Source organism: Bubalus kerabau, chromosome X (assembly GCF_029407905.1).
Source record: "Bubalus kerabau isolate K-KA32 ecotype Philippines breed swamp buffalo chromosome X, PCC_UOA_SB_1v2, whole genome shotgun sequence".
In the NCBI taxonomy this organism is placed as follows: Eukaryota; Metazoa; Chordata; class Mammalia; order Artiodactyla; family Bovidae; genus Bubalus; species Bubalus kerabau.
The window spans coordinates 150,800,155-150,813,428 of record NC_073647.1 but is presented as its reverse complement, the minus strand read 5'-3'; the positions used below and the strand labels follow the sequence as shown (position 1 = coordinate 150,813,428).

The 13,274-nt window shown below is 43.8% G+C and overlaps 1 protein-coding gene across 1 annotated transcript in view; it reads right to left on the bottom strand.

Annotated features, from left to right (window-relative positions):
* Positions 1–12,832, bottom strand: part of EGFL6 (EGF like domain multiple 6) — a 393,771-nt gene extending 380,939 nt beyond the window's left edge. Inside the window, exons 1-5 of the mRNA XM_055563751.1 lie at positions 12,742–12,832; positions 8,861–8,980; positions 5,372–5,491; positions 3,640–3,774; positions 1,240–1,362 (exon numbers count right to left, since the gene is read on the bottom strand). Coding sequence (XP_055419726.1) covers positions 1,240–1,362; positions 3,640–3,774; positions 5,372–5,491; positions 8,861–8,980; positions 12,742–12,832 — 589 coding nt within the window. The remainder of the gene's footprint in view (positions 1–1,239; positions 1,363–3,639; positions 3,775–5,371; positions 5,492–8,860; positions 8,981–12,741) is intronic.
* Between the last annotated feature and the right edge of the window lie 442 nt (positions 12,833–13,274).

Here is a 13,274-nt window from a genome sequence, read left to right as displayed (position 1 = left end):
GAGTCTTTTATGAGTGTGGTGCTCAGAGTCCATCATGGTGTGTTGGCTGTTTATTTTTGCCATCACTGAGTTCAGCTCTGCTGTCATCAGGAATATCAGCCAGGTGGTGGTACAGGATAAGATACAGGTCCAGGGACGACTTACAGCCATATTTATTGGAATATGTGGCTATGCTCCTAAGGCATCTATGAGAGAGTAGAGTCAGGGTGGCCAACAAGTCTTGGCACACAATGAGCCAATGCTAAAAGGGACAAGATCAAAGGATAAGCCCAGGTGACTAAACAGAGTGGGACACAGTTGGTCAGGCACGTGAATGACCTGTAATCTTTGTGGCTGGTCTTGGAGGATATTCCAGGTGCTCACCATGATTTCTAGTTTTCTTCTCTTTCAGGATGCATGACAGGATTAGATATATTTTCTCCCCTGCTTCCAAGCTTAATCATGATCGTCCACACTTCTTTAACTGCTGTGATGAACCCTCAGCCTTGGATTGACACCGTGATACCATAAGACAGTGGGACCTCTGTCAGCCTGCATTCCTAAGTGACAATGTGAACAAGAAATGCCCTGACAACTCTCTCTGGGTATAGCACAAGTGGCAAAAGAAACTGTGATTATTGTTGCAGCTTTTGACAGCAGTGATGTTTTCATTGAGTGTTTCAGAGTTTACCAGCTAAGCATTAAAGAATTCATCAGCGGAAACCATGAGACTTGACTCTACTTAAAAAAAAAAAAAAAAAAAAAGTGAATAGAGGCTTGAGGAGGATTACAAAGGGAGGTTCGCGTCATTGTACATTTTTTTGTTATCCGTTCTGAAAAAAGTCCTGACTCACATGGTTAAAAACCTTCTCCGGTTCTAAGCCACTGACTCTTCAGGACTGTTTGTTATTGCCCCATATTCGAGCCTCTCCTGACTGATACATTTGCTCAGTGTCATCGTCCTCAAATTTTATTTTCAGTATTTGAAAACATGTCCTGAGCAGAAGACCCTTCAGAATCCCTGCGGTGCTTTAAGTGCAGTGCCTACAACTTCTGTGAGAACAGGAGGTGTGGTCTGATTAGCTGAGAAGACCAGTCAGAGGCGGAGTTAAGTTTCCAAACACTGTATGCAGGCATCCTGCTCCCCTTCTGCTCCCAACACACCAGAGGGGAAGCAGCAGGGAGAAGGAAGGGAGGAAGGAGACAAGGAGCAAATGCTTTATAGGGAAGAGCCAAGATGCGGTGACCAAGTGCACTTACGGGCACACTGCAGTCCGCTGCCTTTATACCCCTGCTTGCACTTGCACTTGAAGGATCCTTGGGGATTGAGGCAATTGGCATGGAGGCTGCACGTGTGGGTATTCGCAGCACATTCATTTATATCTGAAAATGTGAACAGTCGCAAGAATCATCTTGTGGTAACAGCACTTGCTGAAAGACTAACCCCTGAACTTGAGTAACTCCAGGGCCAACCACTCCACCCAGCCAGTGAACCCTATGTGGCCAGGGAACTGAGAAGCGCTGAGGATGCCTGATGCCTTGGCCCAAATCCCGGGCTTTGCTTGCTGCTTGGTATGGTGGGAGGGTGTCTGCAGCTCACCTCCCCCACAGAAACCTCCTCTTCTGCTTATCAATGCTCCTGACATCTCTAAGTTGTTCGGGCTTGATTGCATAACATTGTCGTCGGCCAAACTTACCACTAAATAACAATATCAGAAAGTAAATTCTATAGATGGAAGGGCTTGGGACTCCTTGCCCACAAAGAAGAAGACAGGCTAGGAAGCACTGACATCATCTGAAAAATGTGAACCTTTTGTTCACAGACTGCCAGGAGCAGGGGTTAGGCCGGTCTGAGCTCGTCTGTTGGGTTTAGACTCAGAAAGTTTACTGAATTCCACCCATGTGACAGCTTCCTTGGCCTTCTTTTCCTTCCCGCTTTTTTGCTATACTTCTCGAGGGCTTCCCATGGGCACTTGTGGTGAACAACCCACCTGCCAATGCAGGAGACATGGGTTGGATTTTTGGGTCGGGAAGATCCCTGGAGAAGGAAGTGGCAACCCACTCCAGTATTCTTGCCTGGGGAATATGCACACAAAACAGGCTATTGTTTGCTTGTTTAATTAATTAATTTCTTTATGGTCGTGCCATGTGGCATGTGGGATCCTAGTTACCTGACCAGGAATCGAATCTGTGCCACCCTGCAGGTGAAGTGCAGAGTCTTAACCACAGGACCACCGGGAGGTCCCCTAGGCTATTGTTTTTTCCTCAGCCACAAGGGGGCTCAGGTGCTGATCTTAATCACTTGTTAAATCACAAGGATTTGCTTCCTTTGACAGCTCCCCGTGTGGACTCCCACCCTGTCCTGTGGCATCTCCCTCTAGGTCTCAGGAAACAAGCTCCAACTCTGTGACACAGCCTGGAGTTGGACCCCAGAGATGGTGGGTTCTGGAGCATCTTGGAGGATCCCAGCTCACAAGAAGTGGGGATGTTACAAGCAGGATTAAGATGGCCTTTAGGCTTCAGGGAAGAGCTTTGGAGGCTTCATATGATGTGTTCAAAACCCAGGAATGGATATTTCCCCAACACGATTACACAGGACACGTCCTGGTCAGCTCTGAGCTTAGGGTGGAAAGAAACCCTATTTTCCCTGCTGCTGTCAGCTTTCCGTGTTACGCACACATGTGTGTCACGGGCACGTTATGTAAACAGGAATCTCCAGAGGGCCGAGATGTCTGCAGGACCAGCCCCATTCATGCTCTCTCAAGGGCAATGGGAAGCCGTGCAAGGGCTCCCCAAACACCCCACTTCACTTGCTCATTGGGACTTGGAATTCCTTCCCTAAGGGACAGGATTTCTGATTTCACCCATCTCGGGCCGAGAGCTGAGTGATACCTCAGTCTTATCATAGAGTCATCTTGATGACCCCAGAAAGCGAACATCTTAGGGGACATAGAGCTGGAACCATGGGAGGGTTGAAGGAGGAGCGAGGAAAGAGAACATTGCATCTCCTTCATTCATTTTTCTAAATCCATTCCTGAGGGAGACTTAGGCAAGGGCCACTGAGGTCAAGATTAAGCAGGACTTGTTATGCCTCCTTTTATCAAATATAAATATGCTTCACTGTCCTCATTTTCAGGGCTTTCCAGGTGGTGCTAGTGGTAAAGAAGCCACCTGCCAATGTAGGACACATAAGAGATGCAGGTTGAATCCCTGGGTTGGGAAGACCTTCTGGAGGGGGAAATGGCGACCCATGCCAGTATTTTTGCCTGGAGAATCCCATGGACAGAGGAGCCTGGAGGGCTACGGTCCATAGGGTCACAAAGAGTTGGACACAACTGAAGTAACAGCACTTTTAGCTATACCTGGAAATAGAACCAAAAATATAATCAAAATGAAACCAATCAATTTTTTTTCAAAAAACCCACAAAATCATCTCAAGCTATTTCTCTCCATAATAGAGCTACAGAGACTGCGATTCTTTACGTTAAACTTTGATTAACCTGGCTTCATGTAATTCATGTCATCAGAGTTCCCAAATGACAAAAATTTAGAAAAATATAGCTTTCTTTGTGTTGTTAAGCTGGTCAGTTCAGTAGATGGTTCAACTAATAGACTGAACTGATGTATAAATACCTGTAAGAAAGCCTATAGGTTTCTTACCTACACAGTCGTACCGGCCACTGATATATTTCAGTTCGAATCCAACATGACATTTGCAATAGTAGCTTCCAAATGTGTTCACACATCTTCGATTGTAGGGGCAGAAGGCTTTATCAGAGACACATTCATCGATGTCTAGGATGGAGAACCAGGACACGTCAGACACAACAAGAAAGCACCCTCCCTCCAACACACGCTTGTGCCCGCACCCAGAGCACACAGCACGCACAAACACATGTGGTTTCTTCACTGGAAAACTCTGATTATTCTGCTACCAATGTCCTATCCTCCGGGAAGGGTTCTGGATCCCTGAGGCGCATTCACTGGATTTCTATCACTTTGTACAGCTTATTTTAGAGGTATTATCTTGCTGTAATGGCATTACTTCTATTCACATTTTCTCTCTCATTAGGCCCTGCCTTTTCTGGGGCAGGGAACATACGGTGGCACTTGGTACACAGACACTCCATTTTGCTGAAAGAATTAATATTCTTCCAGCTATGGATATTGCATGGCAAACCTAATACACAAACATTCAAAGCTTGCATTTTACGAAAGAATTATTTCATGAGCAACCGCCTCCAAATCCTGTCATATTGTCCCAAATCAGAAACATGGTATCTAAAGAATGTACTGATACATAAATTATGGGTCAGGTGGAATGAAGCCATGATGCAACTTAGGAGACAAGAGGCTTCCTTCCTTTGCTGCCATGGAAAGTCACATCACCGAGGGGCTGACAGCTATGCTGACCAAACCATTAAGACTCAGACTTTGCCTTAACTTTCAGATGTCAAATCAAGTAAATTTGGAGCCATCATTATTTTGAAACAGTGGTTAAACAAGAAATTTGGTGCTGGCTTAGTGTTCTTTTTGCATTCTTGATATAATTAACGAGTAAGTGTTGGATTGACCAAAATTATTTTTCAGGGATCACTTTCATGTACATCAAGTTTCTCCTCCAATACAAATGGCACTCGACAAATCAAAGAGGTGGGTGAACACTTGGATTCATTTGGTCAAGAATTAGCCTTGACATAAATCTGATTTTACTGAAGAGCACGAAACCCTATGAATTGAATTAAATAATTGCCTCCTCTCAAAGAGCAGAACCAAAATTTTAATTTATGCAGACTTCTATTAAAGTGGTTAACTGATTTAGGATCTATTTGAGTGAGATTTCTAAATGTGGTTTATCAAGTTATGTATCAATACATTTACGGTAAATAAACACCAACCACCTCAACTGAAAAGTATTTCTGTTGTAGTCCAGAAGTTAGAATATTAAGTCATAGTGCTATTTGCTTGCTTCCATCAAAAAAGATTAACAACTCTTTCAACATTCTGTTTGGTTTGACATCCCATAATAATGCTATGTGTTAACTTGGTCATAATATTATCTATCTTTAGTGCAATATAGTTAAGTACACTAAGAGTGTATACAACTTGGTAGTTGAAGTAAAAAGTGCAGGGTAAATATACAAAAATAAAATTACTTGTATCTTTTTCCATTATGGCATCAGGCAACCCAACAAATTATAGAAAAGTGTTTCCTCTAGCACAGCAAAGTGCATCCAGAACATTCATGCTATAAATGTTGTCATGGAAATGGACATAATCTGTTATTTCAGGAACTTTCGATGTCTAGTCAACAAGTAGGTTGTGACGGATGAAAAAGGAGGAATGGAGTAAAGGGAGAAGTCAGGGGAGGAGGTAATTCCATATACTCTACCTTGACAAGCTCTTCCATTGGAGGCCAAGCGGAGGCTCGGAGATGGACACAGACAGCGTGGCCCCTCTTCCATGTCTTTACAGCTGTACTGGCAGTTGGTCATGGCACACGTCCTAGAGTCTGTGAAAAGAGGCACAGGTTAGCCTTTTCCCCAGGAGATGATAAAAAATGCTCACTAAGGAACGATCGCTGACCCCTGAGACATGAAATGTAACACGTGGGATGGCATCAGAGGATAAGCTTCATCATCTGAGTCCCAGATGGAGATCCAAATGGAATCTGTGCAGGGGTGGTGTCTTGTTGGCCCCCTGGTTGATTCTGTTGCCCAGTGCATTGCACCTGACTGTCTTTAGGCAGAGCATGCACCCCTCAGTCACCAAAGACGGCATCTCTCTCTCTTCCTATACAAGATCCTTTACGTCACCTGACTGATCTCTACTACTGGCTGAAATGCAACCTCTGATGGAGATGATTCATTTGAATAAATAGGGTAAAGAAGTGCCAATTCTACCCATCTCTCCATTCATATCTAGCCTCCTTGAGAGTCACTCAAATCATTAAACCTTGTCTTTTAGGTGCGTGTATTAAAACACGCAGCAGATAAGGCTGATCAGCTACCCAAAAGCCATTCCCATTACTGAGGCTGAAAAGCCAGTTACACATCTTTTTCCTAGCTTCCCATGCAGCAACAAGGGAGTGGCCATATGATTCGGTTATAGCCAAAGAGATATTAAGATAAGTCTGCTGGAGTTTCTGGAAAAGATGCTGCTGCATGACAAAACGATGGACACAAAAGAGGCGTTTGTTTCCCGGCATCGCTCCTTTTCCCTTGGTCTTGCCCACCTTTGATGTGTGTGTGATATCTGGAGCTAGGGCAGCCATATTGTGACCACAAGGCCACAAGCATGAGGATGAAATCAATACCCTGAAGATGGCAGAGGCGGAGTCCTTGCTGACCTGTTCTGGAACTGCTTGCCTCCAGCTTTTAAAAGTAAAGATAATTTAGTTTGATTTTTCTGTCACGCATTGCTAAATAGGCTGTGTCTCACGAAAACACATATCCCGAGTAGGGTTCCAGTATATATGGATCAAAAGTGCCTATAACAGGGGAGCACAGTGAATGTCCTCTCTTTATACACCCGCATCTATAACATGCCAGTCAACCAGCTGGACGAAAGAGACTGCAAAGGGCTGGGTAAATAAAATCAGCATCCGTGAGAGACATTCAGGGCCACCTGGCCACTGGAAGCTATAAACAGGGAGGCAGAGGCAACCCTCACATGTATAGTAATAGACAAAGAGGGTACCAGGACAGACACACAGGCCACGGTAACGTAGCAAACACTGACCAATGGTTATATTTCTAGTTTATTCCTTTTCTCTTTAGTTGTCTACTTTCAAAATTAATCTTCAAAATTTACCTCATTTGATTCTTCCATTTAGAGAAAGATATCTTTTTTGGCACTAAAAATGCTTTCGTGGAATGTTTCAGAAACATCCATTAGCATATATCTTTTTAAAAATGTTATGTGATGACTAGAAAACCCTGGACAGTTGTTCCCAAGGGGCTGGGGGGTGAAGGGGGTAGTTCTGGCAAAGTTCTATTTGGTAGTGGTTACATGGATGCTGGCTTTATAAGGATTCATTAAGCTACGTATTTGTTTCTTGGGGGTTTCTGTTTAATGTATAATAAATTTAAAAAAAATACTCAAAAAAATAAAAAAAATAAAAAGACTCTCTGAATGCCTGCTTTATCTCTTAAACATGCTTGCTAATGGAGACTCTAGTGGTGTTGGGGCATTTTGCCACGTGGAGCCAGCAGCTCATGGGTGAGGCTGGGGTTGGGGAAGTGAGCTATGCAGGAGCCCGGAGTTTACAACCAATGGAGGGAGAGCCCAGGATAGGCTAGGAGAGCCCAGGATAGGCTGGGAGAGCCCAGGACAGGCTGGGGACTCAGAGTACCCTGCATCCATGGGAAGCTGGCAGAAGGCACAAGCTGCAGGCTTGTTGGGGGTGGCAGGGCAGATGGATTTGCTTTTCAGCTGCGACATAAAACATGAAAAGCCTTCCTTCTCAATAAATGCACGGATATAGACATTTAGGCCCCACAGGACATGGGTTCTCTTTATCAAAGAAGGGCTTTTCTTTCCAGGAATGTGAACTGGAATGGACTTCCAACAAGAGTCACTAATCTTTGAGCATGGGGCATGAGAAAGGATAGCTGGTGGGAAGAACTGATGTCCTGAGATGGAACTGAGATTTATCACCTTCCTGAAACAATATGCTTACATTTTCAGTATGCTTATTTTTTCATGAAGAATTCTAATTCATCTGTGAATATACAGAGAGACTCAATGTATCTTTCCCCTCAGTTAGTCTTTTTATTTAAAAACAACGAGGCCAGAACAGGCAAATCCACAGAGATAGAATGCAGGGCTGGGGTGGAGGAGAAGATGAGTGGAGAGTGACTGCTAATGGGGACAGGGTTTCCTTTTGGGGTGACGGAGATATTCTGGAGAGTGTGATGGTTTGCACAACATTGTGAATGTATAAATGAAATTAAAAGATGCTTACTCCTTGGAAGGAAAGTTATGACCAACCTAGATAGCATATTCAAAAGCAGAGACATTACTTTGCCAACAAAGGTTCGTCTAGTCAAGGCTATGGTTTTTCTTGTGGTCATGTATGGATGTGAGAGTTGGGCTGTGAAGAAGGTTGAGCGCCGAAGAATTGATGCTTTTGAACTGTGGTGTTGGAGAAGACTCTTGAGAGTCCCTTGGACTGCAAGGAGATCCAACCAGTCCATTCTGAAGGAGCTCAGCCCTGGGATTTCTTTGGAAGGAATGATGCTAAACCTGAAACTCCAGTACTTTGGCCACCTCATGCAAAGAGTTGACTCACTGGAAAAGACTCTGATGCTGGTAGGGATTGGTGGCAAGAGGAGAAAGGGACGACAGAGGATGAGACGGCTGGATGGCATCACTGACTCAATGGACGTGAGTCTGAGTGAACTCCGGGAGTTGGTGATGGACAGGGAGGCCTGGCGTGCTGCGATTCATGGGGTCACAAAGAGTCGGACACGACTGAGCGACTGATCTGATCTGATCTGTGAATGTATAAAATGCCTGAAGTACACTTAAAATTGTCAAAATGGTGAATTGCACAATATACGCATTTTACTACAATTTAAAATAAGTCCTAGAGGGAGGGAACATATATATATATATATATATATATATATATATATATATGATTCATGTTGATGTTTGGCAGAAATCAATACAATTCTGTAAAGCAATTATCCTTCCATTAAAAAATAAATAAATTGAAAAAAATAAGTGTGCAAAGATGTTTTAGTCTAGGGTGATGTGAGAGTTTTTGGGGTGGGTGTTTCCCCTCCAATAACTTAATTTAACTTTGCACCAAGCATTATATGGCAAAGGTCAAGCCTCTGGATTGACCTAGAGCAGGCCAGCTGTTGAAACTTACTGGAACATGTTGCGTTCGGCAGGAGCATGTGGCTGCTGAGGCAAAAGCACTTGTAGCTACTGTGTGTATTCACACATCTGTGTTGGCACGGTCTGGGTTTGAATCCACACTCCTTCACATCTGCAGGGGGCAGTCAGGAAATGGAGAAAGGTGAACTGAAGGAGGAAACACCCAGATGTGGAACGGGGTTGGCCTCCCTGGATGCCAGCTGTGGAGGTAGGTACAAATGGTGGTGACTCGCCTCTTCTCCGACCATCATTAAAGCGTTGGTGAGAATGTGGACCAAACTGAATCATCTTACACTGCTGAAGGGAGTGCAAATATAGGCACAACCACTCTGGAAAACTGTGTGGCAGCTAGATACAGACACTCGTGAGCCAGCCATTCCACTCCTGGGCAGATGTCCAACAGAAACGTGGGTACATGCCCACCAGACTTCCCTGATGGCTCAGTCAGTAAAGAATCCGCCTGCAATGCAGGAGACCTGGTTTCGATCCCTGGGTCAGGAAGATCTCCTGGAAAAGGAATGGCAGCCCACTCCAGTATTCTTGCCTGGAGAATCCCATGGACAGGGGAGCCTGGCGGGCTATCGCAAAGAGTTGGACATGACCGAGCAACTAAACCACCAAAAAATCTCATGCTAAAATGATCACAGTAGCACTATTCTGAATTGCCTCAAACCAGGAAGAATCCAAATCTCTCCTCTGAAAAGGATGGAAAAATGACTTGTACACTCACACAATAGAACACTGTACAGCAGTGAGGCTGAGCAAACCACAAGTACAAACAACTGTGGATGAAACTCACAAACATGATCCTGACTGGGAGAAGCTGGACACAAATGCACACACTGAAAACCAGGCATGAGTGAAAGAAACGAAACAATCCAGGCACAGTGACTCTGTGGTGTGAGAGACAACCTACAGTCCCTTGTTGGGGGCTGGGGGCAAGTGATGGGGGGGAGCATGAGGGGTTTGCAGGGAGGCTAAGTTTCCATTTCTTGATCTGAATGCCAGCTACATGGGTGTTCTTGAGCATTCATGCAGTTGTACATTGTTGACAGGTGTACAATTTTGTGTTTCCTACTGGAATAAAAAGTTAAAACACACTCTAGATACTGCTGCCTTTAAAGCTCTTCCAGGTAGTCTGTGACAGATGCCAACAGCACAGTCTCCTTTCAATTATTATTTTGAGCGGCCTCATGATGGCCAAATGGCCTTGTCTCACACCTTTCCTGAGCGAGCCCTGATAGGCCGGTATTACTAGTGGTCAGGTCACAGGACAGTATTTAATCCCATATCAAGGTGCTCAGAGGACGCTGATACACAAAAAGATTACAAAAATATGTATATAGATACCACATTTAAAAAATAAGCATAGGAAAAATTGCCTAGGGAAATTCCCTGGCATTCCAGTGGTTAAAACTCAGCATTTTCACAGCTGGGGTCTGCATTCTATCCCTGGTTGGGCAACTAAGATCCTGCAAGCAATGTGGCACAGGCAGGGAAAATAAAACCTTGGGAGACCAGGCTCTACACGTTTATAATGGTTACCTCCTGGGAAGATTGAGAGGGGCTTTCTTCTCTGAGCTTTTCAGGGTTTAAAACATGAAACATTAAGAATGAAGTAGCTTTTATTAAAATAAAAAATGATACATAAGGAAAAAAACTTGTAAAGCCATCATGGGTTTCGTCTTTGGGCACGTGGTGATGTGGGTGCCATATGTCATAACTCTCCCAAGGCAGATATAGAAAGGAGAAAAGAACCAAATTCCATGTAAGGCCAAAATTCAGCACAGTAACAGGCAAAGGCCGTTCTGGAAAATAAGTAAGTGGCTGCTTTCACCTCTGAAAAGAACCTTACATGGAGATTTTTCCAGTACATTAGTTGGACACTTGAACCCCCTTCTCCACTGCCAGTCCCCTGTACACTACCATCTCCTGTATGGATCCTAACTGCTTCAAATGTATGAATCAAATAATGCTGGTTGGACATAACAGGAAAGCCAGGGATATTCCATCACTTGGCGCTAAGTCAGAAGCGTCTCTTGCAAGAAGCATTTTGGGGAAAGACATCAGTTGGGTTGAGATCTGTGGCCATCAGTGGATATACATGGACTTTGATCAGGCGACCCTGGGGCAGGGAGGCTGTGGGGAGAAGCCAGACAGCCCCACATCTGAGCCACTGGACACTCCCTCAAAGTGAATACTTTGCCGGGACTTGAAAAGCAGCATGAAAAAACACCTTCTCCATTCCAACTCTCTTGAGAAGGTATCTTGGTACAGAATCCAAGACATATGGAAAACCAGGTCTTCTGGTGGGAAAAGCTCTGCTAAGGGACATGGTTGAATTATTAATTCTGAGAGCATGGCTCCTGCCGCACTTCCCTCAAGCCTTGTGGACACGGTTCTAAGGAGCCCCTTGGCGGTGCTGGCCCCCGTCCTGGGGTGGGGACAGGAGAGCTAGAGTCTCCTCCCTGAGCCTGCAGGTCTGCCAGCACAGAGAAAGGCTATGTGAACATGTGTCCTTGGCAGTGAGCTGGGGGTGGGGGGGACAGACTGGGGCTGACCCCTGGCTTTCTTTGGAATTCCATTCTCCCTTCTAGAACCCTGGCAGGGCTCTTTCCTGAGGGCAGCTGAACTGGATTTTCTGCTCGTTGCTTACCTGTGTTATAGAACTGGGGAACCCTTTCTTAATTAGCACAGGTTTCTTGGTGCCTGGGCTCCTCCACACTGTGGACATCTGGGGCCAGATCACCCTTAGCAGGGGGCTGCCCTGTGCACTATAGATGTTCAGCTGGGCTCTACCCACCATGTGCCAGTAGTAACCCCTCCAAATGTCTCCAGGCACCGCCAGATAACCTCGGGGGTAAGACTTCCAGATTTATCAAATAAAAATACAAGATGCTCGGGTAAATGTGAATTTCGGAAAAATGACTAATATTTGTTCAGTGTACATATGCCCCATACAATATTTACAACATACATACACTATAAAATTATTTGTTTTTTATGTGAAATTGCATTTGAAAATAAAATTTAAATCTAACTAGGGATATGTATTGTATCTGGCAAGTGTTCCTAAGGGACAAAACTGGCCACCTTAAGAACCACTGTTCTTAATATTTTCAGATAAACAGCCTATGACAAAAGTCATAAATTGCCTTTCAAAATATATAAATTACAATAAAAATATGCATGTCATTCAACCCAACAATTCCATTTTTAGATATTCACTCTATAAAAATACTCAAAGGTGCAAGGATATGCATAGGATAATGACTGATATAGTGCTATTTGTAGTGGCAAAACGTTGAGGACAACTTCTATAATAGTGGTTAAAGTATTTTTACGTAAATGACACAAGCATTTGCTCTAGAGACTAGGAAACAGCCTTAAAAATTATGAGACAGCTCTCTGTGTGCTGACATGCAAAAATGCCCTTGAGAAATATCCATATTTGTAAGTATAACAGAAAAGAAACTGCAGAGATGGAGGTCAAACTCTTAGCTATGGGTGGAGGATGGACTGTGGGTGTTCACATTCACTTTTTAATTTCTATCTTTTTGTTTTGTTGGATTTTCTTAAATAAAATATATGCATTGTTTCCTCAGCTTAAAATAACAATAAACATTATTGTTCAGAGGGAAAATAATGTTTTTCATCTGGCATCCTAACAAAAGCATCAGAAGGACTTTGACGTTTTTCTAGAAGAGATTGATTGAAAAATCTCATTCTGAAACCACTTTCATTTGAAGATCGGAGTTACAAACTACAGAATCCTGAGTGGTATACTGTGTCCCAAACACCACTGCACTGCCTGAGTTGTTTCTAAAAGCCCTGGGGTAGGTCTGTATCACCACCGTGGTCTCTAGTACTGACCTTGGCTGCAGGTTTTCCCGGTGTATCTTGGAAAGCATCTACATTTGTTTGGTCCCACACACTCACCAAACTTGCATCCAGGTTCACACATAGCTGTCGAAAGAAAAGGTATTTTGACAATTAAAGAATAGGGGCCAATAGGTATATGAGAAGATGTTCAACATGGCTAATGATCAGAGAAAGGCAAATCGAAACTACACTGAGGTATCATCTCACACCAGGCGGAATGGCCATCATCAAAAAGTCTACAAATAATAAATGCTGGAAAGAATATATAGGAAAGGGAACCCTCCTACACTGTGGGTGGGAATGTAAATTGGTGCAGCCACTAGAGAGAACAGTATGGAAGTTCCTCAAAAAAGCTAAAATAGAGTTGCAATCCCACTATTGGGCATTTATCTGAACAAAAGTTTAATTTGGAAGGATACATACAGGCACTATCAACAATGGCCAAGACATGGAAATAACCAAAATATCCACTGAAAGGTAAAAGGTGAAAAAGACATGATACACATATACAATGGACTATTACT